The 25,685-nt window shown below is 46.7% G+C and overlaps 9 protein-coding genes across 9 annotated transcripts; 5 read left to right on the forward strand and 4 right to left on the reverse strand.

The window, feature by feature from the left end:
- The first annotated feature begins 2,184 nt into the window (after window positions 1-2,184).
- Window positions 2,185-2,880, forward strand: LOC146286744 (histone H4). Its single transcript, XM_084699864.1, has one exon. It carries the CDS (start codon window positions 2,257-2,259, stop codon window positions 2,566-2,568), a length of 312 nt encoding a protein of 103 aa, XP_084555990.1. The 5' UTR covers window positions 2,185-2,256; the 3' UTR covers window positions 2,569-2,880.
- Window positions 2,881-2,959: 79 nt separating this feature from the next.
- LOC146286745 (histone H2B) lies at window positions 2,960-4,404 on the forward strand. The gene has a single exon (XM_084699861.1). It carries the CDS (start codon window positions 3,525-3,527, stop codon window positions 3,897-3,899), a length of 375 nt encoding a protein of 124 aa, XP_084555987.1. The 5' UTR covers window positions 2,960-3,524; the 3' UTR covers window positions 3,900-4,404.
- An 11-nt stretch (window positions 4,405-4,415) lies between these two features.
- Window positions 4,416-5,513, reverse strand: LOC146286746 (histone H3). The gene has a single exon (XM_084699846.1). The coding sequence runs from the start codon at window positions 5,359-5,361 to the stop codon at window positions 4,951-4,953; it is 411 nt and encodes a 136-aa protein (XP_084555972.1). The 5' UTR covers window positions 5,362-5,513; the 3' UTR covers window positions 4,416-4,950.
- A 99-nt stretch (window positions 5,514-5,612) lies between these two features.
- On the reverse strand, window positions 5,613-6,597 carry LOC146286747 (histone H2A). The gene has a single exon (XM_084699853.1). It carries the CDS (start codon window positions 6,588-6,590, stop codon window positions 6,204-6,206), a length of 387 nt encoding a protein of 128 aa, XP_084555979.1. The 5' UTR covers window positions 6,591-6,597; the 3' UTR covers window positions 5,613-6,203.
- Window positions 6,598-11,079: 4,482 nt separating this feature from the next.
- LOC146286748 (uncharacterized) lies at window positions 11,080-16,017 on the forward strand. The gene is made up of 4 exons (XM_084700223.1): window positions 11,080-12,328; window positions 12,872-13,053; window positions 13,247-14,939; window positions 14,978-16,017. The coding sequence occupies exons 1-4, from the start codon at window positions 11,080-11,082 to the stop codon at window positions 16,015-16,017; spliced, it is 4,164 nt and encodes a 1,387-aa protein (XP_084556349.1).
- Window positions 16,018-16,841: 824 nt separating this feature from the next.
- On the forward strand, window positions 16,842-17,826 carry LOC146286749 (histone H2A). The gene has a single exon (XM_084699854.1). The coding sequence runs from the start codon at window positions 16,849-16,851 to the stop codon at window positions 17,233-17,235; it is 387 nt and encodes a 128-aa protein (XP_084555980.1). The 5' UTR covers window positions 16,842-16,848; the 3' UTR covers window positions 17,236-17,826.
- Window positions 17,827-17,925: 99 nt separating this feature from the next.
- Window positions 17,926-18,560, forward strand: LOC146286750 (histone H3). Its single transcript, XM_084699849.1, has one exon. The coding sequence runs from the start codon at window positions 18,078-18,080 to the stop codon at window positions 18,486-18,488; it is 411 nt and encodes a 136-aa protein (XP_084555975.1). The 5' UTR covers window positions 17,926-18,077; the 3' UTR covers window positions 18,489-18,560.
- Window positions 18,561-19,034: 474 nt separating this feature from the next.
- Window positions 19,035-20,479, reverse strand: LOC146286751 (histone H2B). The gene has a single exon (XM_084699860.1). It carries the CDS (start codon window positions 19,912-19,914, stop codon window positions 19,540-19,542), a length of 375 nt encoding a protein of 124 aa, XP_084555986.1. The 5' UTR covers window positions 19,915-20,479; the 3' UTR covers window positions 19,035-19,539.
- Window positions 20,480-20,558: 79 nt separating this feature from the next.
- LOC146286752 (histone H4) lies at window positions 20,559-21,254 on the reverse strand. The gene has a single exon (XM_084699865.1). The coding sequence runs from the start codon at window positions 21,180-21,182 to the stop codon at window positions 20,871-20,873; it is 312 nt and encodes a 103-aa protein (XP_084555991.1). The 5' UTR covers window positions 21,183-21,254; the 3' UTR covers window positions 20,559-20,870.
- Window positions 21,255-25,685: the final 4,431 nt, after the last annotated feature.

Genomic DNA, 25,685 nt, shown 5'->3' on the forward strand with positions numbered 1-25,685 from the left:
GAATGCTTTTGTTTCTCATATAGCCAAACACACAGAGCTTGTTTGAAATTGTCTGTCTTAGTTTCTCAATGTTTGGGTTATATCTGTCCTGATTGTAATGATGCACGTCACAAGCCGAACATGAATGGTTGACATCAAATTGAAGCTCATGATCTCTAGGTCAAGTGAAGTGGAAGCACTGTTTTGTAAAAGAACTCAGGGAACACAGAAGGCCAGTGGCATTTGCATGCATATAGATTTGTAAGTCAGGCAGGGGCCATCTCCTTTGACCTCTGTCAGACCTCTGTGAGTATATGTGTGATCCTGCCATTCAGTCAAATTAAGTTCATGTGTAAAATTAACTGAAGTTCACTCTGCACCAAATGAAGTTCACCTACTCACATAATCAAGCTGAGGTCATTTTAAATTGATCAAAAGATTTATTGTGCAGTGACAAACTATTTACAGGAAGTGTATATGTGACATTTTAGGTGGAATGTTTTGTGAGGATGGAGATCTTGGGGAGGCTCAAGAAAGAACCAGTCCTGTCTCTGTCTACACATCCGGTCACTTCAGGTCTAGGCCAGCTAGGCCTGCTAAGTTCAGTATTTGTGTGAATGTCATTCACAGCCTTGAAGAGGATGGCATGCGTTCCTTAAGATGTACTTGTTCCGGGAGTACAACGGCACTTAGGAATGTTTGGCTGGACCTGATGTTGGTTTCCTTCAGGATCACAATGACTGAGAGACAATTATTGAGAGACTTGTTGCTCTTGTTGGTTAGTTGTAACGGATTTAAATTCTTGTACTTACTGAAATATTTTTAGGGTTGATTGTTTTTGTACAGGTACACTTGCACTTTTTGAGTTTCATGTTGTATAATTATAACTAGTTTAACTGCATGCTCTTATTGTTCTTCCCTTTGGCACTTATTTGGTTTTCACATGTATCCATGTTTTGGCTGCTCGCAATGTTTGGGGCTCTGTCGTTATGATCAGTGACCTATGCACTTTTGTAAAGCTCTCTCTTGGAAGTCGCTTTGGATAAAAGCGTCTGCCTAATGCATAAAATGGCAATGTAAAAACGTACATGTATTATTTATGACATGTTTTGTATTACTACAATTAGTGCATAAGTCTTAAATAGCACTCTCCACATTTAAATGTGACAACGCACCTTTTTGGTAAATTGGGTTAGGGTTAATTGTACAGGTCTTTAATGTAAAATTGTTGTAGGTAGCAGAGAGGATTCTTTTTTTACGGATGGTTGAGAGAAACTCAGATTTGGAGCTGTCAGATGATGAGCGAGATGAGGATGAGTTTGAGCCTGGGATAGAAGATGTTGAAGAAGAAGAAGATGATGCAGGAGGCTCAGATGATACAGACACAGAGACAGACAGACAGACAGACAGACAGACAGACAGACAGACAGACAGACAGACAGACAGACAGACAGACAGACAGACAGACAGACAGACAGACAGACAGGAAAAATGTTGCCCTCTTTGGGCCAGTAGTAGCACGTAGGTTTTATTTAGTACCAGGGTTAGGGTTATTTATGTTATATTTATTTGTTATCCTTAAGATTTGAAGATTTCCAGTCATGCAAAGAAATAAATCAAAAACTGCTCAAGAATACGAAGTTTGTTTCCATGAGTAGTCAATACTGTAATTTATAATGATGCACTACCAACCGATTACATTTAATCTGATTTGATTTGCGTGAGGTTTAAGTATTATTCATGTTTATTACTTTTCATTTATAGGTGTTTTTTCCTTTAACCTAATAGATTCACACCTGTGCTACCTGAGCTATCTGACTGTCAAGATGAACCTACAACCCATATTGTCACTCTGAAGCCATAATATGTTCAGTTTTTCTATCTACGTTTGGCTGTGTTTTTCTATGAAATAAAAAATCTAAATTTTCAAAAGTCTAAATTGAAAGATGTTTTTTAAAGACTAAATAAACAGGAAAAAATAATAAAATAAATGGAAGACACAACTTTTACTTGGTTCCCAGGAGTGTTTGGCCGATCGTTTTTTCTAACTATCGCGATCCCTTTCATTCACTTTTGGAAATGGTTTTGAGAATACACATGACAAAATAGTGTCAGCATACAGGAGGCCATTTTGGGAGACGGTCCCTTTAATTGCAACTCCACAAAGACTGGGAGAATTGCGCTTGCAGTGTTCCCTCACGTCCGTACCGTCGACTCATAAAGCCAGTGAGTCTGGTGTGAACGTCATTACAGATATTAAACGCTGAGTCAGTCATCATGTCTGGAAGAGGCAAAGGCGGTAAAGGACTAGGCAAGGGAGGCGCCAAGCGCCATCGCAAAGTATTGAGGGATAACATCCAGGGCATCACCAAGCCAGCCATCCGTCGCCTTGCTCGTCGTGGCGGCGTGAAAAGAATCTCCGGCCTGATTTACGAAGAGACCCGTGGAGTTCTCAAGGTGTTTCTTGAAAACGTCATCCGTGATGCTGTAACGTACACTGAGCATGCCAAGAGAAAGACCGTGACCGCCATGGACGTCGTCTACGCTCTCAAGCGCCAGGGACGCACTCTGTACGGCTTCGGCGGTTAAACTGATTTAGACCTACCATTTCGACACTAAACCCAAAGGCTCTTTTAAGAGCCACCCACACTTTCAAGAAAGAGTTGTCCATATTTAATGCAACGATTCAAACTTTCCCCCATGCATCCACTCTACTTGTACAAGTCGCCTGTGGTCATTAGTGGGTCAGGTTGAAAATGCATAGATCAGGGATGAGCAATGTTTCCTGAGATAGCATGGGTGCCAGAGCACAACCCATTTGGAAATTTGATCCTGGCTGGCACTTTCTTCACCGCAAAATATTGCCGTTTATCACAAATAAAAAATGGGTCTTTGAGTTGATCAATTCCTTCATTAACTATTTGATATATCGAAGCAACAGAGCGCCGTGTGTGTATTGCGCTAGGAATAGACGGACACGTTTTAGTGAGGCTTGATTTAGTTTGTTAGGTTATCTGCGATATTGATCAGCAGCTAAACGAGGCAACTATTCAGAGTAGGCAAATTATAACAATTGGAACAATGCAGTTTTTACAATAGAATTTCGTTTAGCTAGTAAAAATACAAATGGTTTTGTATTCATATGTATTTAAGTAGACATTAGACATGTAGACATTTAAGTAGACATTATGCTATTTAAGTAGACAACATATGTGACCTTTGCAAAGAAAACCCACGTTGGTTGAAACCGATTCGTAACAAAACATGGAACAAAGGGGCAAACTTTTAATGGTAACAAAATGGATGCTGTAGGGTGTCAAGCGCATGTCGTTGCAAGGATGGACGCATGCGCTAGAGATGCCAACACAATCCACCGGGAGTAGGGAAGTAGAGGAGGCGGATAATCAGGCGCACGCGCGTTTCACCACGTCAACGCCTCGAAGAGTTGGGAGGCGTGCCTCAATTTTTGCATCCAACCCCCTATATACTACGGGAAGCGACTGCCTGACCGTTCATTCGTTCCTGAACAGAAACGAGACGTCACCATGCCTGAGCCAGCGAAGTCAGCGCCCAAGAAGGGCTCCAAGAAAGCCGTTTCCAAGACCGCTGCCAAGGGCGGCAAGAAGCGCAGAAAGTCGAGGAAGGAGAGCTATGCCATCTACGTGTACAAAGTGCTGAAACAGGTCCACCCCGACACCGGTATCTCGTCCAAGGCCATGGGAATCATGAATTCCTTTGTCAACGACATCTTCGAGCGCATCGCCGGAGAGTCTTCCCGCTTGGCCCACTACAACAAGCGTTCAACCATCACCTCCAGGGAGATCCAGACCGCCGTCCGCCTGCTGCTCCCCGGTGAGCTGGCTAAGCACGCCGTGTCCGAGGGCACCAAGGCGGTGACCAAGTACACCAGCTCCAAGTAAACGGGTGCCATATGACTTCCCTGATATACCCCAAAGGCTCTTTTAAGAGCCACCCACATCACCTGTAAAATGTGCACATTTCCATCTGCCTGACACGGTTATGATTATGCCCCTATATAGGGTTTATCATCGAATGAAATGCACATTCGCGTGTTTTTGCGACCCAGTACTCAATTAAGCTTCTTTGATGTCAGTAGTGGGAGGCCTATGATGCTGGAACGTGACCTTAATAATTGATCGAACTCGGCACTAACCTTAAGTCAGAATGTCCACACATTCACAGACCATATTGACCCAACATTTTATTCAAAGCCTACCCTTGTCCATATTGAAGATGTATTGGGTCAGTGTCATTCAAGCTCTTTTTTTGTGGTTCTGGTTATTGAATGGTTGCCCCATTATGGGAGGCCAAAAAACTGAATGTGGATGCTTAACGTGGTCATTCCAGGAAAAAATGAACTTTGTTTTCACATTGTAAATAAAGGGCAAGTTGTTGTATTTTAAAGGCTTAAGTGTATTCTTGCACTGCCTTTTTTTTCTGTCCGTTTTTGAATGGAAGAGTAATAATTTGTACTTTAGTAGTAGCATATTAGAAATTAATATCATACCGCACCATTTCTGCTTTGCAGAAGTCTGTTCTGGGCCCGATAAAATTGAGCTGCTATTTGTTGCAAATCGGTTTGTGTGAATAGGCCTACAACACTGGTGCCAGTTGTTTTACATACTCCAAGCATGCAAGGACAGTCCAAATTCGATATAGGCCTAGAATATGTAATCGTTTGTCACAGATGGGTGAGTTAGAAAAGGGTTAGAGTCGTTCTGGGCATAATCTAATTGAGCTGCTTAACGACATCGATGGTCAGAGCATTTGATGCAAATCGCATTCCTTGGACAGACATTACTCACTGTTGCCAGTAGTGTCATATGGTTATAGGATCATGTTATTTCACATGCTACAAGCATGCAAGGAAACGGAAGGACTTTGTCTTTACATAGAGATCATGAGGTGGCTCTTAAAAGAGCCTTTGGGGACGTTGCAGTCAAATTACATTTAGGCGCGCTCTCCGCGAATGCGGCGGGCCAGTTGGATGTCCTTGGGCATGATGGTAACCCTCTTGGCGTGGATGGCGCACAAGTTGGTGTCCTCGAAGAGACCGACCAGGTAGGCTTCACTGGCCTCCTGCAGAGCCATCACGGCGGAACTCTGGAACCGCAAGTCAGTCTTGAAGTCCTGGGCGATTTCTCTGACTAGACGCTGGAAGGGGAGCTTGCGGATCAGCAGCTCAGTTGACTTCTGGTAGCGACGGATCTCTCTCAGAGCCACGGTGCCGGGCCTGTAACGATGGGGCTTCTTCACGCCACCGGTGGCTGGCGCACTCTTACGGGCTGCCTTGGTGGCGAGCTGCTTCCTCGGGGCTTTGCCACCGGTAGATTTACGAGCGGTCTGCTTGGTTCTAGCCATGTTGCTTGTTTCCTCCTCTTCGAGTCGAAAGTGAATACAGTGAAGGGGAAGTGAACAAGTTTATATCTCCAGCCACGTCGTGCATTGATTGGACGGCCATTGTCAGACAGGAGACTCCCTCTCCCCCGCCATTGGATGTGGTCATGGCCGCCAAAAATTCAAACGAGACCCCGCCCCACTCCCCGTATTCCTTTGCGTAATTATTTTACAATTAAGAATCAGTTTCAAACAACATCAATTTTCCCTTTCATCACAATTTCCAAAGGAACTAGCGCTTTTCTTTTTTAAAAAAAAGGGAACATCATATTTATTTGCGTGCAGAGATATACTATATATTTTATTCTTCCACAGTGAAGTCTCCTCCAATGAGGTGGGGGTGGGGGGGCGGGGCGGGGCGTGGCGTAATAGGCTCATGTATACGCCCATCCACGGAGTGCATGTATGATCATTTACGTTGATAAAATACACTATCCAAAGAAAGTTGTCTTACTCTTAAATATTTGTCAAAAAATATCAAACAAAATTATCCCAGCTTCTTCCCGCGGGAGCCTACAGGGTCTATGGATATATGTTTCACCAAGGAGGCCATTCTCGTCTGTGCACTTCACAGGTTTCACACTTACGAGGAACATGTTGATTCAACGCACAATGTAATAACCTTTCCAGTAACGTAGAGTAAGGAGTTTTGGTTTGACCCACTATCTGTGAAGTTAACCCACCGGTAAAATAATATCAACCCTCTATGCAAATGGTTAATAAGGTCAATGCACTTTTGAAGAGTTAAATGGGTGGCTCTTAAAAGAGCCTTTGGGGAGGGTGAGCAATCACATCAAACGGGGATGTTACTTGGCTTTAACGGCCTTTTCAGTCTTCTTGGGGAGAAGTACTGCCTGGATGTTAGGCAGTACTCCACCCTGAGCGATGGTGACACCGCCGAGGAGTTTGTTCAACTCTTCGTCGTTGCGGACAGCCAGCTGCAGGTGACGAGGAATGATGCGAGTCTTCTTGTTGTCGCGGGCAGCGTTGCCAGCCAACTCAAGGATCTCAGCAGTCAGATACTCGAGCACAGCGGCCAAATAGACGGGCGCACCAGCTCCCACACGCTGAGCGTAATTTCCTTTACGGAGAAGTCTGTGAACACGCCCCACGGGAAACTGAAGTCCGGCGCGGGATGACCTAGTCTTTGCCTTGGCCCTGGCTTTGCCTCCGGTTTTTCCTCTTCCGCTCATCTTGTTGACGTTTCAAATTTCAACGAATGACTAGTATCGGTCAGAGCCCAGTTATTATACTTCACGGTGACTGGCAGTCATTGGTCACAAGGCCGGTTTGGTCTCAATCCAATCAGAGGTAGCGGCAAAACTGAAGGCGGAGTCTTTTGCTTTATCGCCAACGGCGAGGGGGGTATTTGGTCCCCATCCTTCTCTTTGTTCCTTTTCCGGCGCTCCTCTACCCGATTTCGGTCGTCTAGTTCTATTTCGTGGAGCTCCGTCCCATAGGGGAGCTCTGCTCCTAATGGTTTACCCGCTGCCTAGTGCAGCCAATGACTGAAGATCGATAGTTAATGGAGGCAGGGGCGCCGCCAAGAATTTTGGGACCCATGGCAAAAATTCAAAGTGCCCCCCCCCCCCCCATTTTTGTGGCAAAAAGTGCCTTTTGTCGCCAAAGCGAATCAGTGCAAGCACAACGTCACAACGTCAGCACACGTTAGCAATGACGCATAACTACAGTGCATAGATGTTTTAAGACTGTTGCGCACAGTAGGCTATTGGCAGCATCATACATATTAGTAATTCAAGACTTATATATACAGTAAGTACATTCACATTAAATAATGTATTTAAATTCAAGCTCGTGTGGTGTGTCACTGTCTTCAATGCCACAGCCTAAACTTGATGTCAAAACAAACGTTTTTCATTTCCGGCGCATTCAAACACTCCCTTTAAGTTTTGCTAACAACAGCGGCTAGGCTAGCTTAGCACAATTTACCCTGGGGCCTGTACTACGAATCAAGATCAACATGCTCTGGATTACTTTCAGTTACCCAGCTACGCGAAGCCTAACAATCGCAGTCACGATAAGCGGCAGAAAATAGCATACGCTGCAAATGCGTAAACAACATGACTTATTGAAGATGTGACCATAATTACACGTGTGCATTCCACAACGTTAAACTTTTGTTGCCGTATTATTTTAGTTGTAACCCTGCAGTGGCAACCCTGCAGTGGCAAACGATTGTGGGAGCAAATAAAAAATTAAACCATAATTCAAAACGGTAAGCCAATACTTTTACATATTCACCCCATGATGGAAGGAGTGGAAGGGGGCATTTCTTCAGACCCTGGTGGCAGCAGGTTGGAAGCCCAGGCATATGTATGTACTACCCAGGCAATATATTACTGTTCTCTGCAGTGACTGTCGTCCCACTGTGCCATACAGAGGTAACAGTGAAACTAATAGTCATACGCCAGTATGTATGCCATATGTGATTACTGAATATTGATCAAATATACCATTTACTTTCTCAAGTGGAGGTCCTAGATGATCAGGAAACTGTGTCTGCCTGCTCATTTTGGGGGTGTTTGAGTTTTATTTACCACTTGCAACACAGATGTTGAGAGTGTGTGAACATGGCTGTGATTGAAGTGTCTGTAATGACTTACTAATGGTGGTGGTCTCAACATAAGACACAAGTCCTTAAATTGCTCATTTCAAATATGACTCAATTGATTGTATTGCTATGGTGTTAAACTCAGCAGGAAGAGGAACGTCTTCCTCCCCCTGACCCTAGGGCCTCCACTTCAAAGCCAAGACAAAGACACAAGGTATAAGCAATGAACCTTGTAATAGTCAAATGGACACCTTCAACTTTGACCAAGTGTGCCTTGGAAAGGGACAATGTTCTTTTGTTTCAGGTTGGAGCAGACAATGTGAGGGGCCCTGTATAAAAGAACCCTGGAGCTTGATTATAAGAGGCTTTTAATAAAAAAAACAAGGCTGGAGACAGAAAAACTGGAATATGAGAAGAGATAGTAATTGACTGAATGAATGACACTAAACTTTGTTAAACTGACATATTTTTCTGTGTTCCTAGGGAAGGGAGAACACATGAGGATGTATTTGTTAAACTTTGTTTTACGTTTTCGTCTTTTTAATACCTTTTTGTGGCTTTCTTGTTGTGCTTTTTGAATATTTTCTGGGGGTTTTCACCACTTATTTCTTTCAATGTCCCATTTATTATTTTTAAAAAATGCTATAAAAGTGAACAAAACATCAAAATTCAATGAAAGTAGTGAAATGATCATTTATGTATCACTTGTGAAGAGCTTTGTATAGATACCCATTGTTCTTTTTGGTTTGAAAGGATTTGATTGGGAAAAAAAATCTGATATGGAAATGATTAGAAAATGGCTCAAAGCAACCCATGGACAACAGAATGGGTTAAGGGGAGACACCCCAGTGAATAGGGATAATATATCAACATGAAACCTCCCCAGTTGTTAACTAATAGTAGACTAGGTCAAATATTGTTTTCATTACCAGTTTCCTAAATGTATGTTTAAATGAGCAAATGTTTTTAAGTTGTAAAATATGATATCATTTGCATACATTTCCAGAACGGAAATCAGAACATTGAGTGAAAAACCTTGTTTCATTTTGTCAACATATTAGAGTCCAAAGTTTTTACAAAGGGCACTTTGGAAATCTCTTTTTCATCACTACATTAATCAGAATATGGTGGCAACAGTCATTAAAGAAAATCCGTAGCAAATTGCGCAGCAGACCGTGTTCTTGCTCAGGTTCTCTGCGTCACCCATACTATAAAAGTACCCATAGCGAAATAACGAAACGCTATGCATACAGTCTGTGGGACTGTGAGTGCATAGCTTCAATGTGTCGCATTGGCAACATACGGCTCAAGAAGCTGGCAAAGTACGTAATTCCCTCTGCTAAGAACCTATATCTTTCAGAAAGATACTCACGAGGGAATGCGAAAGGGTTTTGTCAGTCTCTAAATGTTCTGTTTCTTCTGAGCGCACCTCTGACTATCAGCGCACCAAGCTCCACAGGATCTCCTACGAACGGTGACAACATTATTGTCAAGAATTAGTTAATGGGCGGGGTTTTCATACCGGTTGATCTCTGATCTCCAACTTAACCTGCTCCCGACCAGGTTAGCCGTTCAGTATATGTTACCATGGCGATCTACCCCGGTAACAAGTGATCCACCGTCGTAGTCCAGAAAACCCTGGGTTGAACCTGAAGTTACCTCGCTAACGCCAAATCTTGATTCGTAGTACAGGCCCCTGGTCAGCTTCTCCACCGTGCAGGGCTCTAGTCTAAGATCAAATGGTTGTATTTGGCATTGTTACTGACAATGATCGCTTCCAGCAAAAATCTTTTGAATGAGCTATTTCCCAATAAATAAATGTCAAACTTATTTACGTTTTTTTGGGGGAATATTTTCAGTTACCAGATGGTGCTGTTTCAATCGCTTTTCTATTAAATACTGCCAGTGACAACGTTGTTAGAATAGCTTGTTTCAAGGGGGTTCAGCTTGTTTCAGAGGTGGTGGTGATGACTCTGTACCCAGCAAACAAAATGACGTCCCCAGGACTACCCTTGTTTGCTGGGTAGCTAGATAGTCTATCTTATATGGACATTAAACCAACAGGTTAATACCACTCACAGATTGGCTACCCACCTTTCTTGGTAAAACTGGGTTACTGATTGAAACCTTTCTTTTGCAACTAAACACCGTCACCGATAAGTGCGCCAAGGCAGGATCAAACCATTTCATGCAGATACAGGGGATGGTCGATCAATATGGATGTTTACTTTTTGGTCAATAGGGATATTTAACCTTTATTGCCAAACACAAGTAAAAACACAGAGATCATTCATTGTATTATTATACTTTAAATGTATTATATAATTGATGATGGTTTATATAATATAATTTTATATTACTTTTTGATTATTTGGGGGGGTCCCTGTAAGTCATGGGCCCTAAGAATCGTCCTAACTTTCCCCCCAATACGGCGCCCCTGAATCGAGGTAACGATAGTTAATGGACGTAACGATAGTTAATGGAGGTAACTCCAGTTCTATGAGTGGAGCGGAGCCCCATAGGGGAGCTCTGCTCCTATTGGTTTACCCGCTGCCTAGTGCAGCTAATGACTGAAGATTAAAATGTATACACACCTGTCACTCACACTCGCACTGATTCGCTTTGGCGACAAAAGGCACTTTTTGCCACAAAAATGGGGGGGGGGGGGGGGCACTTTGAATTTTTGCCATGGGTCCCAAAATTCTTGGCGGCGCCCCTGCCTCCATTAACTATCGATCTTCAGTCATTGGCTGCACTAGGCAGCGGGTAAACCATTAGGAGCAGAGCTCCCCTATGGGACGGAGCTCCACGAAATAGAACTAGACGACCGAAATCGGGTAGAGGAGCGCCGGAAAAGGAACAAAGAGAAGGATGGGGACCAAATACCCCCCTCGCCGTTCTATTTCGTGGAGCTCCGCCCCATAGGGGAGCTCTGCTCCTATTGGTTTACCCGCTGCCTAGTGCAGCTAATGACTGAAGATTAAAATGTATACACACCTGTCTCTCACACAGGTGCCCTATATAAAGGGGTGACAGCCATCACTCATCCTCCCAAAAAATTCAGCACGGGTTGTTCGAATTTAGTGGCTGAAGAATTACGAATTCCTAAGATGAGCTTTTCCATTCCGCCGCTCCCGCGCAAGGCTCTTTTAAGAGCCCAATGCCGGTGCCGTTTCTTGGAGGCCGATGGAGACCACCACGAATTTTGTTTCGTGTGCTTGGGACCTCGGCATGCCAGGGACGGTTTGGTGGACTCTCCTGTCTGCTTGTCGTGCGCTGGTCTCTCCGTTTCGGAGAGGCGGCTGCGTCACGACTTCTTTCAGGTGGAGGAGCCCCTCGAGGATGTGGTCTCTGCTCTGCTCTCCGAGGAGGAGAGTTCGGAATTTGAGGACCACCTCGAGGCGGCTATTGAGGTGCACGCATCTGGGCGGGAACCTCCTGTGGAGGCTTTCTTCCCAGGCGTGTTGCGGTCAACCCCCCCTCACTTCTCTGAGGTAAAAGGGCGCGGGTTATCCTCAGCCTCAGAGGATGATGAGGAGCCGGCTCCCGCCCCTCCCGTCTCCTCAGTGCTGTCTCGCAGGGCAGACTTCCCGTCAGTCATCGCGAAGGCAGCAGAAATAATGGGCGTTCCCCTGCCGGCCTCTCCTCCTGTGGAGGAAGATGACCCGTGGGATGTCGGCCCTCATGCTAAGCGCATGAAAGCCTCAAAGCCCTTGTGCCCCACTATGCCGAAACTGGCAGATTATGTGCAGGGCTCATGGGAAGCGCCATTAGTGGCTAACGCCCCGGTCAAGGCGCTCCTCCCGTTCACGAGGGTGAGCGGGCTGGGTGAGGCAGCCAAGTCCGGTCCCCCACCCTTGGAGCCGTCCCTCGTAGCTTACCTTGTACCAGGGGCAAGCACCTGGATGACGGCGAGGAAGGCGACCCTGCCATCAGCCCGGGACAAGCTTACTGCCTCTCTGGCAGACAAGGCGTATGTCTGGGGTGCGCAGGCAGCGGCTGCCTCTGGGAACGCCGCCCTTCTGACGGCGGCAGTCTCCAAGCTCTCTACGGAGAGACCTGAGGGACTGTCGGCCGAGGAGACGTCGTGGGTTGCCAGGATGGCATCCGCCGCGCTCCACCTGAATCAGGGGGCAGCGATTTGCGCTGGCAGAACGATGGGCAACAGCGTTGTACTTCATCGCCACCTGTGGCTGTCACTAACGGCCATGAGGGAGGCGGACAAGTCCGCACTGCTCAACGCTCCAGTGGCTAGCGAGGGCTTGTTTGGACCGGCTGTGGCGTCAGCCTCCGAACGCTTCTCGCGCCTGGAGGAGGAGAGGAAGCACCTGCTAGGGCATATGCCCCTGCAGAAGAAGGGTAACACTGCTCCCTTCTCTGTTTCCACAGGTTCCTCGCAAGGCAAGAGGAAACGAGCTCGACGTCCGGTGGCACGAGCGGCCGCTGCGACGCAGGCTGCTCCTCCCGCGGCACCTGTTCCACCCTCAGCTGCCCCCCCCTCGAGAGCGGGTTACAGCCGTCCACTTAACACCAGCTGGCGTGGTGGCGGAGGGGGAAAAAAGAGGAGAGCGTGACTGGCGGCGGGGACCGAGGCATCGGTCCCCGCCCCAGTTTTTCTGAATGAAATAAAGAGGCTTGGACCTCCACTTTACCTTTTCCCAGAAAGACAAGTGTTCCATTCAGTACCTCTTACGTTTTCGACGAGTACAGAGCTGAGCACTCGTACTGCTGTCGAGCGGGTTAATGAGTTGGTTTCGGTTCGCGAGTTGTCCTCAACGAGTGAAACCGAACCATCAAGCACCGCGCACGTAGCGGAGTCAGGCCCAGCTAGCAAGCGTGTGGCCAGACCGCTGTGCGTCTCTGTGCCCCATTACACGGCGTGGGGCTCTGTCACGTCACAAGAGACATCGCTGCCGCTGTGCGCCCAGAGCTCTGACCGCGATGTAAGACCTCTCGAGGCTCATCGCGAGGACGGAGCTCAGACATCTCTTGGCCAGGGGGCGCAGCCCCAGCCCTTTCGAGTCGACCCCACCTTGGGCTGTGCCGCCGGTTCGGTGCACAGCGGCGGCTGGGGTCAGACGAGAGTACGGCCGTTTCCTGTCTGTGGCTCCGCAGCTGAACGCACGCCCGCTCTCTCTGCGTTATGCAGAGTGGCGAGAGTCATGCTCACTGCCAAGCTGGCTAGACAGGATACTGAGAGAGGGTTATGCCATCCAGTTCATGCGGACTCCCCCTCCCTTCAGAGGAGTGAGGGAGACACGCTTATCCTGTCCGCAGAAAGCACTCGCGCTCCGGAAGGAGATAACGAGCTTGCTGACCAAAGGGACGGTGATCCCGGTCCCCAGAGATCAGGAGAACTCGGGTCTCTACTCCCCTTATTTTTTGGTTCCCAAGAAAAACGGGGGGATGAGACCGATTCTAGATCTGAGGGTGCTCAACGAGAGTGTGGCCAAACGGCCCTTTCGCATGCTGACGATAAAACGTTTGCTGACTTGTGTACAGCGGAACGACTTTGGGATCAGCATAGATCTGAAGGACGCGTATTTCCACGTGCCTATCAATCTGAAGCACAGGAGGTTTCTGCGTTTTGCCTTCGAAGGAAAAAAGTACGAGTACACGCGCCTGCCGTTTGGGTACGCGCTGGCTCCTCGAACTTTTTCCAAGTGCGTGGAAGCAGCTCTGGAACCGTTACGGCGGAGAGGAATACGCATTCTGGCGTACCTCGACGACCTGTTAGTTCTAGCTCAGTCTCCGGACAGAGCGATCCAGGACGCGTCCTCACTGGTGAGTCAGCTCAGCCGGTTGGGGTTCGCTGTCAACTGGGAGAAGAGCGCTCCATGGCCCGCTCAACAGTTTACCTACCTAGGTATCCATTTGGACACTGTTGGGATGAGAGCCAGACTGTCGGCACCACGGAGAGAGGCTATTTCTATAGCTCTCCGTGCGTTCCGGGTCTCACGCTCAATCACCGCGCTGTCGGTGATGTCCCTGTTGGGGTTGATGGCGGCGGCGCATGTAGTAGTGCCATTAGGCCTGTTATACATGCGCAAGCTGCAGAGATGGTTTGCTCAGCTGCGGTTGGATCCGGTGCGACACCGCCGCAGACTGCTAGTGATACCGAGATCAGTCAGAGCCGATCTGAACCATTGGAGAGACCCGCGTGTCATGACGCGCGGAGTCGACATGGGCAGAGTGACATCTCTCTACCCGGTCTTTACGGATGCGTCCCTGACCGGGTGGGGTGGAGTATGTCAGGCGGGCTCGATAGGAGGAAGGTGGGAACCGTCAGAGACGCGTCACATCAACCTCCTAGAGCTCGAGGCAGTTCGACTGACTCTGTGCCATTTCGCGCCTGTGTTGAAGGGTCAAGACGTTCTCGTCAGATCCGACAACAGGGCGACGGTGGCTTACATCAACAGACAGGGAGGGGTGCGCTCTCCGTCACTTCATCGCTTAGCGGAGGAAGTATGGACTTGGGCTTTCACGCACCTACGCTCCCTGAGAGCTCAGCACATTCCAGGTATGCTCAACGAGGGAGCGGACCTGATGTCAAGGGGCGGCCCGAGAGAGGACGAGTGGAGGTTGAAACCGTCCATCGTTTCTCTGATCTGGGCGCGCTTCGGCCGAGCACAGGTGGATCTGTTTGCGTCACGAGCCAACACACAGTGTCATCTATGGTTCTCGCTGCGCACACAGGACAGACCTCCGCTGGGAGTCGATGCGTTCGCGCACCGTTCCTGGCCGAGAGGTCTGCTGTACGCATTTCCACCTCAAGCCTCCATCCTTCCCTTGCTGGCTCGGGTGAGGTCGGACGGGCTGTCGGTCATTCTGATAGCCCCCGATCGCCCCGGAGCCCCGTGGTTCCCGGAACTGATGGGGATGCTGGTAGGCGGGCCTTGGCCCATACCTCGCCAGATGGATGCGCTCTCTCAGGCCGGAGGCCTGGTGAAGAGCCCTCCGGTGATCGGAGGCCCACTTATGGCTTGGCTACTGAGAGGGACCTCTTAGAGCGCAGAGGTCTGTCTGATGCTGTCATTCAGACCATTCAGAGCGCGCGCGCACAATCTACTGCTAGAGGGTACGCGTCGCGCTGGCGAGCCTTCATGCTATGGTGTGGAAAACAGAACCTTGACCCGGTCTCATGTCCGTTCGAAAGGTTCTTGTGTTTCTTACAATCGTTGTTTGACGAAGGCTTAGCCGCGAGCACTTTGCGTGTTTACGCGGCTGCCATTTCGGCATGTCACGAAGGGTTCGCCAAGACAACATTGTTCAGCCACCCGCTAGTCAAGCGTTTTCTGGCTGGGGTGTGTAGGCTCAGGCCACCTCCGAGAGCGTCAGCACCTACATGGGATTTATCTCTGGTGTTAGACGCTCTGTGTGGGCCACCTTTCGAGCCCCTGGACAATGTGTCGTTACGTCTGCTTTCTCTCAAAACGAGTCTGCTCCTCGCTTTGACTACGGCTAAGCGAGTGAGCGACTTGTGCGCGTTGTCAACACGCGCGGATTGTTTGATCATTTCGGGTGATCGAACAAAAGCAGTGTTGCGCCCTAACCCGGCCTTTATCCCCAAGGTGATTAGCCGAGCGTTCAGGGCACAGAGCTGCAAACTGAGAGCCTTTTTCCCACCTCCGCACAGCGGAGAGAAGGAAAGACGTTTACATAGGCTGTGTCCAGTGCGTGCTCTGTCGCGCTATCTGGAATGCACTGCGAGTATCAGATCTTCTCCCCAGTTACTGATCTGCTACGGTGGATCGAGAGCTGGCTTGCCACTCTCCAAACAGAGACTTTCTCACTGGCTCTGCGAGGCTATTGGTCTTGCGTACGAGTCTATGAGATGTCCCGTGCCACCTGGCATTCGGGCTCATTCCACCCGAGGAGTGGCAGCCTCAGCCGCCATCCTCAGGGGTGTAGGAGTGGAGGAGATTTGTGAAGCAGCGTCTTGGTCGTCGCCTTCACCATTTGTGCGATATTATCTGTTGGACGTTTCCTCCTCATCGTTTGCGCATTCTGTCCTCAGCATGGCTGGTGGATCAGGTGTAGCGAGATGACAACTTCCTAGGTTCTTGTGGACCTTAGATGCAAGTTGTTTGTTGATTATATCGCCATATGTGAGACAGGCAGACATTCTCAGTGAGAGGTCTTTACTGTATGTATTCTGTTGCCATTCCAGCTTAGCGGTTGGGCAGGCGAGAGAGAAAAGTTTTTAAGTAAACTTCCCTTGTTTTCTTACCCTGGACGGCTCTCTGTGTCACAGTAGCGGCCTGACCGGGAGGACAGACCCTATGTATTATTACATCAGCAGGTCTGTCCTCGGTGCCTTGTGAGATTATGTGTCTTTTAGATCTGGTCTCACTGGGGGTATATTTGGCCTCGCTCGCTCCGCCTAAACCAATAGGAGCAGAGCTCCCCTATGGGGCGGAGCTCCACGAAATAGAACGATAGTTAATGGAGGTAACTCCAGTTCTATGAGTGGAGCGGAGCCCCATAGGGCTGCAGGCCCAGCTCGACTTATTCAACCCGGCTGTATTTTATACTTTTGGGAGGATGAGTGATGGCTGTCACCCCTTTATATAGGGCACCTGTGTGAGAGACAGGTGTGTATACATTTTAATCTTCAGTCATTAGCTGCACTAGGCAGCGGGTAAACCAATAGGAGCAGAGCTCCCCTATGGGGCTCCGCTCCACTCATAGAACTGGAGTTACCTCCATTAACTATCGTTGGCGATAAAGCAAAAGACTCCGCCTTCAGTTTTGCCGCTACCTCTGATTGGATTGAGACCAAACCGGCCTTGTGACCAATGACTGCCAGTCACCGTGAAGTATAATAACTGGGCTCTGACCGATACTAGTCATTCGTTGAAATTTGAAACGTCAACAAGATGAGCGGAAGAGGAAAAACCGGAGGCAAAGCCAGGGCCAAGGCAAAGACTAGGTCATCCCGCGCCGGACTTCAGTTTCCCGTGGGGCGTGTTCACAGACTTCTCCGTAAAGGAAATTACGCTCAGCGTGTGGGAGCTGGTGCGCCCGTCTATTTGGCCGCTGTGCTCGAGTATCTGACTGCTGAGATCCTTGAGTTGGCTGGCAACGCTGCCCGCGACAACAAGAAGACTCGCATCATTCCTCGTCACCTGCAGCTGGCTGTCCGCAACGACGAAGAGTTGAACAAACTCCTCGGCGGTGTCACCATCGCTCAGGGTGGAGTACTGCCTAACATCCAGGCAGTACTTCTCCCCAAGAAGACTGAAAAGGCCGTTAAAGCCAAGTAACATCCCCGTTTGATGTGATTGCTCACCCTCCCCAAAGGCTCTTTTAAGAGCCACCCATTTAACTCTTCAAAAGTGCATTGACCTTATTAACCATTTGCATAGAGGGTTGATATTATTTTACCGGTGGGTTAACTTCACAGATAGTGGGTCAAACCAAAACTCCTTACTCTACGTTACTGGAAAGGTTATTACATTGTGCGTTGAATCAACATGTTCCTCGTAAGTGTGAAACCTGTGAAGTGCACAGACGAGAATGGCCTCCTTGGTGAAACATATATCCATAGACCCTGTAGGCTCCCGCGGGAAGAAGCTGGGATAATTTTGTTTGATATTTTTTGACAAATATTTAAGAGTAAGACAACTTTCTTTGGATAGTGTATTTTATCAACGTAAATGATCATACATGCACTCCGTGGATGGGCGTATACATGAGCCTATTACGCCACGCCCCGCCCCGCCCCCCCACCCCCACCTCATTGGAGGAGACTTCACTGTGGAAGAATAAAATATATAGTATATCTCTGCACGCAAATAAATATGATGTTCCCTTTTTTTTAAAAAAGAAAAGCGCTAGTTCCTTTGGAAATTGTGATGAAAGGGAAAATTGATGTTGTTTGAAACTGATTCTTAATTGTAAAATAATTACGCAAAGGAATACGGGGAGTGGGGCGGGGTCTCGTTTGAATTTTTGGCGGCCATGACCACATCCAATGGCGGGGGAGAGGGAGTCTCCTGTCTGACAATGGCCGTCCAATCAATGCACGACGTGGCTGGAGATATAAACTTGTTCACTTCCCCTTCACTGTATTCACTTTCGACTCGAAGAGGAGGAAACAAGCAACATGGCTAGAACCAAGCAGACCGCTCGTAAATCTACCGGTGGCAAAGCCCCGAGGAAGCAGCTCGCCACCAAGGCAGCCCGTAAGAGTGCGCCAGCCACCGGTGGCGTGAAGAAGCCCCATCGTTACAGGCCCGGCACCGTGGCTCTGAGAGAGATCCGTCGCTACCAGAAGTCAACTGAGCTGCTGATCCGCAAGCTCCCCTTCCAGCGTCTAGTCAGAGAAATCGCCCAGGACTTCAAGACTGACTTGCGGTTCCAGAGTTCCGCCGTGATGGCTCTGCAGGAGGCCAGTGAAGCCTACCTGGTCGGTCTCTTCGAGGACACCAACTTGTGCGCCATCCACGCCAAGAGGGTTACCATCATGCCCAAGGACATCCAACTGGCCCGCCGCATTCGCGGAGAGCGCGCCTAAATGTAATTTGACTGCAACGTCCCCAAAGGCTCTTTTAAGAGCCACCTCATGATCTCTATGTAAAGACAAAGTCCTTCCGTTTCCTTGCATGCTTGTAGCATGTGAAATAACATGATCCTATAACCATATGACACTACTGGCAACGGTGAGTAATGTCTGTCCAAGGAATGCGATTTGCATCAAATGCTCTGACCATCGATGTCGTTAAGCAGCTCAATTAGATTATGCCCAGAACGACTCTAACCCTTTTCTAACTCACCCATCTGTGACAAACGATTACATATTCTAGGCCTATATCGAATTTGGACTGTCCTTGCATGCTTGGAGTATGTAAAACAACTGGCACCAGTGTTGTAGGCCTATTCACACAAACCGATTTGCAACAAATAGCAGCTCAATTTTATCGGGCCCAGAACAGACTTCTGCAAAGCAGAAATGGTGCGGTATGATATTAATTTCTAATATGCTACTACTAAAGTACAAATTATTACTCTTCCATTCAAAAACGGACAGAAAAAAAAAGCAGTGCAAGAATACACTTAAGCCTTTAAAATACAACAACTTGCCCTTTATTTACAATGTGAAAACAAAGTTCATTTTTTCCTGGAATGACCACGTTAAGCATCCACATTCAGTTTTTTGGCCTCCCATAATGGGGCAACCATTCAATAACCAGAACCACAAAAAAAGAGCTTGAATGACACTGACCCAATACATCTTCAATATGGACAAGGGTAGGCTTTGAATAAAATGTTGGGTCAATATGGTCTGTGAATGTGTGGACATTCTGACTTAAGGTTAGTGCCGAGTTCGATCAATTATTAAGGTCACGTTCCAGCATCATAGGCCTCCCACTACTGACATCAAAGAAGCTTAATTGAGTACTGGGTCGCAAAAACACGCGAATGTGCATTTCATTCGATGATAAACCCTATATAGGGGCATAATCATAACCGTGTCAGGCAGATGGAAATGTGCACATTTTACAGGTGATGTGGGTGGCTCTTAAAAGAGCCTTTGGGGTATATCAGGGAAGTCATATGGCACCCGTTTACTTGGAGCTGGTGTACTTGGTCACCGCCTTGGTGCCCTCGGACACGGCGTGCTTAGCCAGCTCACCGGGGAGCAGCAGGCGGACGGCGGTCTGGATCTCCCTGGAGGTGATGGTTGAACGCTTGTTGTAGTGGGCCAAGCGGGAAGACTCTCCGGCGATGCGCTCGAAGATGTCGTTGACAAAGGAATTCATGATTCCCATGGCCTTGGACGAGATACCGGTGTCGGGGTGGACCTGTTTCAGCACTTTGTACACGTAGATGGCATAGCTCTCCTTCCTCGACTTTCTGCGCTTCTTGCCGCCCTTGGCAGCGGTCTTGGAAACGGCTTTCTTGGAGCCCTTCTTGGGCGCTGACTTCGCTGGCTCAGGCATGGTGACGTCTCGTTTCTGTTCAGGAACGAATGAACGGTCAGGCAGTCGCTTCCCGTAGTATATAGGGGGTTGGATGCAAAAATTGAGGCACGCCTCCCAACTCTTCGAGGCGTTGACGTGGTGAAACGCGCGTGCGCCTGATTATCCGCCTCCTCTACTTCCCTACTCCCGGTGGATTGTGTTGGCATCTCTAGCGCATGCGTCCATCCTTGCAACGACATGCGCTTGACACCCTACAGCATCCATTTTGTTACCATTAAAAGTTTGCCCCTTTGTTCCATGTTTTGTTACGAATCGGTTTCAACCAACGTGGGTTTTCTTTGCAAAGGTCACATATGTTGTCTACTTAAATAGCATAATGTCTACTTAAATGTCTACATGTCTAATGTCTACTTAAATACATATGAATACAAAACCATTTGTATTTTTACTAGCTAAACGAAATTCTATTGTAAAAACTGCATTGTTCCAATTGTTATAATTTGCCTACTCTGAATAGTTGCCTCGTTTAGCTGCTGATCAATATCGCAGATAACCTAACAAACTAAATCAAGCCTCACTAAAACGTGTCCGTCTATTCCTAGCGCAATACACACACGGCGCTCTGTTGCTTCGATATATCAAATAGTTAATGAAGGAATTGATCAACTCAAAGACCCATTTTTTATTTGTGATAAACGGCAATATTTTGCGGTGAAGAAAGTGCCAGCCAGGATCAAATTTCCAAATGGGTTGTGCTCTGGCACCCATGCTATCTCAGGAAACATTGCTCATCCCTGATCTATGCATTTTCAACCTGACCCACTAATGACCACAGGCGACTTGTACAAGTAGAGTGGATGCATGGGGGAAAGTTTGAATCGTTGCATTAAATATGGACAACTCTTTCTTGAAAGTGTGGGTGGCTCTTAAAAGAGCCTTTGGGTTTAGTGTCGAAATGGTAGGTCTAAATCAGTTTAACCGCCGAAGCCGTACAGAGTGCGTCCCTGGCGCTTGAGAGCGTAGACGACGTCCATGGCGGTCACGGTCTTTCTCTTGGCATGCTCAGTGTACGTTACAGCATCACGGATGACGTTTTCAAGAAACACCTTGAGAACTCCACGGGTCTCTTCGTAAATCAGGCCGGAGATTCTTTTCACGCCGCCACGACGAGCAAGGCGACGGATGGCTGGCTTGGTGATGCCCTGGATGTTATCCCTCAATACTTTGCGATGGCGCTTGGCGCCTCCCTTGCCTAGTCCTTTACCGCCTTTGCCTCTTCCAGACATGATGACTGACTCAGCGTTTAATATCTGTAATGACGTTCACACCAGACTCACTGGCTTTATGAGTCGACGGTACGGACGTGAGGGAACACTGCAAGCGCAATTCTCCCAGTCTTTGTGGAGTTGCAATTAAAGGGACCGTCTCCCAAAATGGCCTCCTGTATGCTGACACTATTTTGTCATGTGTATTCTCAAAACCATTTCCAAAAGTGAATGAAAGGGATCGCGATAGTTAGAAAAAACGATCGGCCAAACACTCCTGGGAACCAAGTAAAAGTTGTGTCTTCCATTTATTTTATTATTTTTTCCTGTTTATTTAGTCTTTAAAAAACATCTTTCAATTTAGACTTTTGAAAATTTAGATTTTTTATTTCATAGAAAAACACAGCCAAACGTAGATAGAAAAACTGAACATATTATGGCTTCAGAGTGACAATATGGGTTGTAGGTTCATCTTGACAGTCAGATAGCTCAGGTAGCACAGGTGTGAATCTATTAGGTTAAAGGAAAAAACACCTATAAATGAAAAGTAATAAACATGAATAATACTTAAACCTCACGCAAATCAAATCAGATTAAATGTAATCGGTTGGTAGTGCATCATTATAAATTACAGTATTGACTACTCATGGAAACAAACTTCGTATTCTTGAGCAGTTTTTGATTTATTTCTTTGCATGACTGGAAATCTTCAAATCTTAAGGATAACAAATAAATATAACATAAATAACCCTAACCCTGGTACTAAATAAAACCTACGTGCTACTACTGGCCCAAAGAGGGCAACATTTTTCCTGTCTGTCTGTCTGTCTGTCTGTCTGTCTGTCTGTCTGTCTGTCTGTCTGTCTGTCTGTCTGTCTGTCTGTCTGTCTGTCTGTCTGTCTGTCTCTGTGTCTGTATCATCTGAGCCTCCTGCATCATCTTCTTCTTCTTCAACATCTTCTATCCCAGGCTCAAACTCATCCTCATCTCGCTCATCATCTGACAGCTCCAAATCTGAGTTTCTCTCAACCATCCGTAAAAAAAGAATCCTCTCTGCTACCTACAACAATTTTACATTAAAGACCTGTACAATTAACCCTAACCCAATTTACCAAAAAGGTGCGTTGTCACATTTAAATGTGGAGAGTGCTATTTAAGACTTATGCACTAATTGTAGTAATACAAAACATGTCATAAATAATACATGTACGTTTTTACATTGCCATTTTATGCATTAGGCAGACGCTTTTATCCAAAGCGACTTCCAAGAGAGAGCTTTACAAAAGTGCATAGGTCACTGATCATAACGACAGAGCCCCAAACATTGCGAGCAGCCAAAACATGGATACATGTGAAAACCAAATAAGTGCCAAAGGGAAGAACAATAAGAGCATGCAGTTAAACTAGTTATAATTATACAACATGAAACTCAAAAAGTGCAAGTGTACCTGTACAAAAACAATCAACCCTAAAAATATTTCAGTAAGTACAAGAATTTAAATCCGTTACAACTAACCAACAAGAGCAACAAGTCTCTCAATAATTGTCTCTCAGTCATTGTGATCCTGAAGGAAACCAACATCAGGTCCAGCCAAACATTCCTAAGTGCCGTTGTACTCCCGGAACAAGTACATCTTAAGGAACGCATGCCATCCTCTTCAAGGCTGTGAATGACATTCACACAAATACTGAACTTAGCAGGCCTAGCTGGCCTAGACCTGAAGTGACCGGATGTGTAGACAGAGACAGGACTGGTTCTTTCTTGAGCCTCCCCAAGATCTCCATCCTCACAAAACATTCCACCTAAAATGTCACATATACACTTCCTGTAAATAGTTTGTCACTGCACAATAAATCTTTTGATCAATTTAAAATGACCTCAGCTTGATTATGTGAGTAGGTGAACTTCATTTGGTGCAGAGTGAACTTCAGTTAATTTTACACATGAACTTAATTTGACTGAATGGCAGGATCACACATATACTCACAGAGGTCTGACAGAGGTCAAAGGAGATGGCCCCTGCCTGACTTACAAATCTATATGCATGCAAATGCCACTGGCCTTCTGTGTTCCCTGAGTTCTTTTACAAAACAGTGCTTCCACTTCACTTGACCTAGAGATCATGAGCTTCAATTTGATGTCAACCATTCATGTTCGGCTTGTGACGTGCATCATTACAATCAGGACAGATATAACCCAAACATTGAGAAACTAAGACAGACAATTTCAAACAAGCTCTGTGTGTTTGGCTATATGAGAAACAAAAGCATTCATCCATCCCCCCAACACAAATGCTAATACCAACACAATACACATGCAAATGTCACTGGTCTGCTGAGTGGAGGAGGGGATTGAATCGGCCTGTGCTGAAGAGGGACATCTAGTGGACACAGAGCTCCGCACTGGGACGCAGCTTCACAAAACAGAACCAGCATTTCTTACTACATGGCTTAGGCCTTATTTTGTGTTTTGGGGCTATCTTGTTGTTATTATCAGTGAACTATGCACTTTGTAAAGCTCTCTCTTGGAAGTCGCTTTGGATAAAACCGTCTGCTAAATGAGTACATGTAATGTAATGCTGATTAGGGGCAGATCTTTAGAGGCTATTATCACACATATCTCCTTGACCCTGGCCCTGAAAGCTGAAACAATGCAAGTGAATGGGGGAGGTTTTCACCTGTATAGTCGGCACTCAATTAGCTTTAGCATATTTTGACACATGACCAGACTCCCAAAATCGCTCATAACTTTAGTTCACTCTATCTTAATTACATTGTAAATAATAAACTTTGAATCACCTCTGTGCTTATTCAAGGCACTTGCCTGAACATGTTGATACCACAACTGAGACTGTACGATATGTATCATCGGATTCAACACTGGTACAACGTTTGGATCCAAAAGGGGTTAAAACCTTCAGTTTATCAGGATCAGTTTATCTTAAAATTATTATTCAAACATGTGCTTACTCGTGGGACTTTCATGAACATGTTGCTACTAGAACTGAAACTGTTTAAACTTTATAGGATATGTCTAAATATATATTTAGCTTAGATGTGTAACATGAGGTTATCAGACATTTGTCTTGGCCCTGCCCCTGAAACCAGCAAACAATAGCAGCCCAATGGCTAATTATAATATACAATGGGGGTTGACGCTTTAACTGAGGTATAGCGGCCTATAATTGAGAATAAATTGGGGAGTTCATTCACTTCTTATTTCTCCTGCTCAAGCACAGACTTTGACCTTCTGAAGAATATATTGAATCATGGCTCCACCAGATACAAATGGCCATTGGCTTTTGTGCCCTCACTGCCAGACATCCCAGGGTAATCTGTCTAATCATCTGCACCGAGTCTGTATGAAGAGATCAACTGACTCCATTGCTGCTGTGGTCCAGCAGGCAAAGATGAATGCTCAGGGGATTCTAAAGGATGGCATTTTTTTCAGTTATGACCTACTTGAGAAAATGACAAAGGATCCTGATCCATGCAGCAGGCTGATAGAGGAGCTTCAGCGTCGCAACATGGTGGTGACTGATATCTCCCCAAGGCCTTCAACCAGCACAGCCAGACAGCCACCTGAAGGCGAAGCTTCTGAGACGGGCGAGCGTGAGCAGTGTGCAGAGACAGGTCCACATGACTGCTTGGCTCTGTTGAGGGCTGCCAAGAACGATTTCTTATCAGTTCTCACAAAGGTCAACAAAGGTGACGGCACAGACTTAGCTCTCACCGATTGCAGCTTTCTGGTGAATTATCTCCTGGCAGTGTTGATGCTGAAAAACCTCCAAAACCCATGCATCGTGGAGCGCATGACTGTGAGTATTGCCGTACTATTGTTGTTTTCAATTTCAGCAAATTTGACCATACTCGTTTTTTAATGATCTTTCTAATAGAAGTGATATCCTTGTTTGGTGCAGGTGAAGGACTGGCTTGACAGACAGAAGCAATCAGGCTTCACAGTTATTAAAGTCCAGCAGCACACAACAGCAGCTAAACATGCTGCTATATTTGCCCTCTCAGCAGAGGAATCCTTGGTAAGTTTATTAAAGTGTATTATTCTTGAAACTCACCAGAACCTGTCCACAAGAAAATGTATGTAAAGTTATTAACTTTCCTTCCTACTTTTTCTCTGCCAACAGTGGTTTGGCCTGTACTTTGCCCACGTGCGGTCACAACTTCTCACCTCTAAGAAGGTCAAAAGCAATGAAAGAGATGAATGCTTTTTCATCTCCACCACTGGGAATCCTATTCACAATGCCTGCACAGATCTGAAACGGCTGCACGTCAAGTAAGCTCACCATCATGATTCATTTCCACCTCAGTGTGTGCTCCATTTAGTAGCTGTCTCAGGTAAAACATTTGAATACATGTCATACTAATATGTTTTTCAAACCTACGTTTTAGATACCACATTCAGCCAGTTCACGTCCACGAAGCACGTCAGGCTTTTGGGATGTCCGCCAATAGTCTAAGCTATGCCAAACAGTCTCTGGTGGTGAGATATCTCGCATGTTTAATCGC

Source organism: Hypomesus nipponensis, chromosome 6, assembly GCF_054491055.1.
Source record: "Hypomesus nipponensis isolate SF chromosome 6, ASM5449105v1, whole genome shotgun sequence".
Taxonomy (NCBI): Eukaryota; Metazoa; Chordata; class Actinopteri; order Osmeriformes; family Osmeridae; genus Hypomesus; species Hypomesus nipponensis.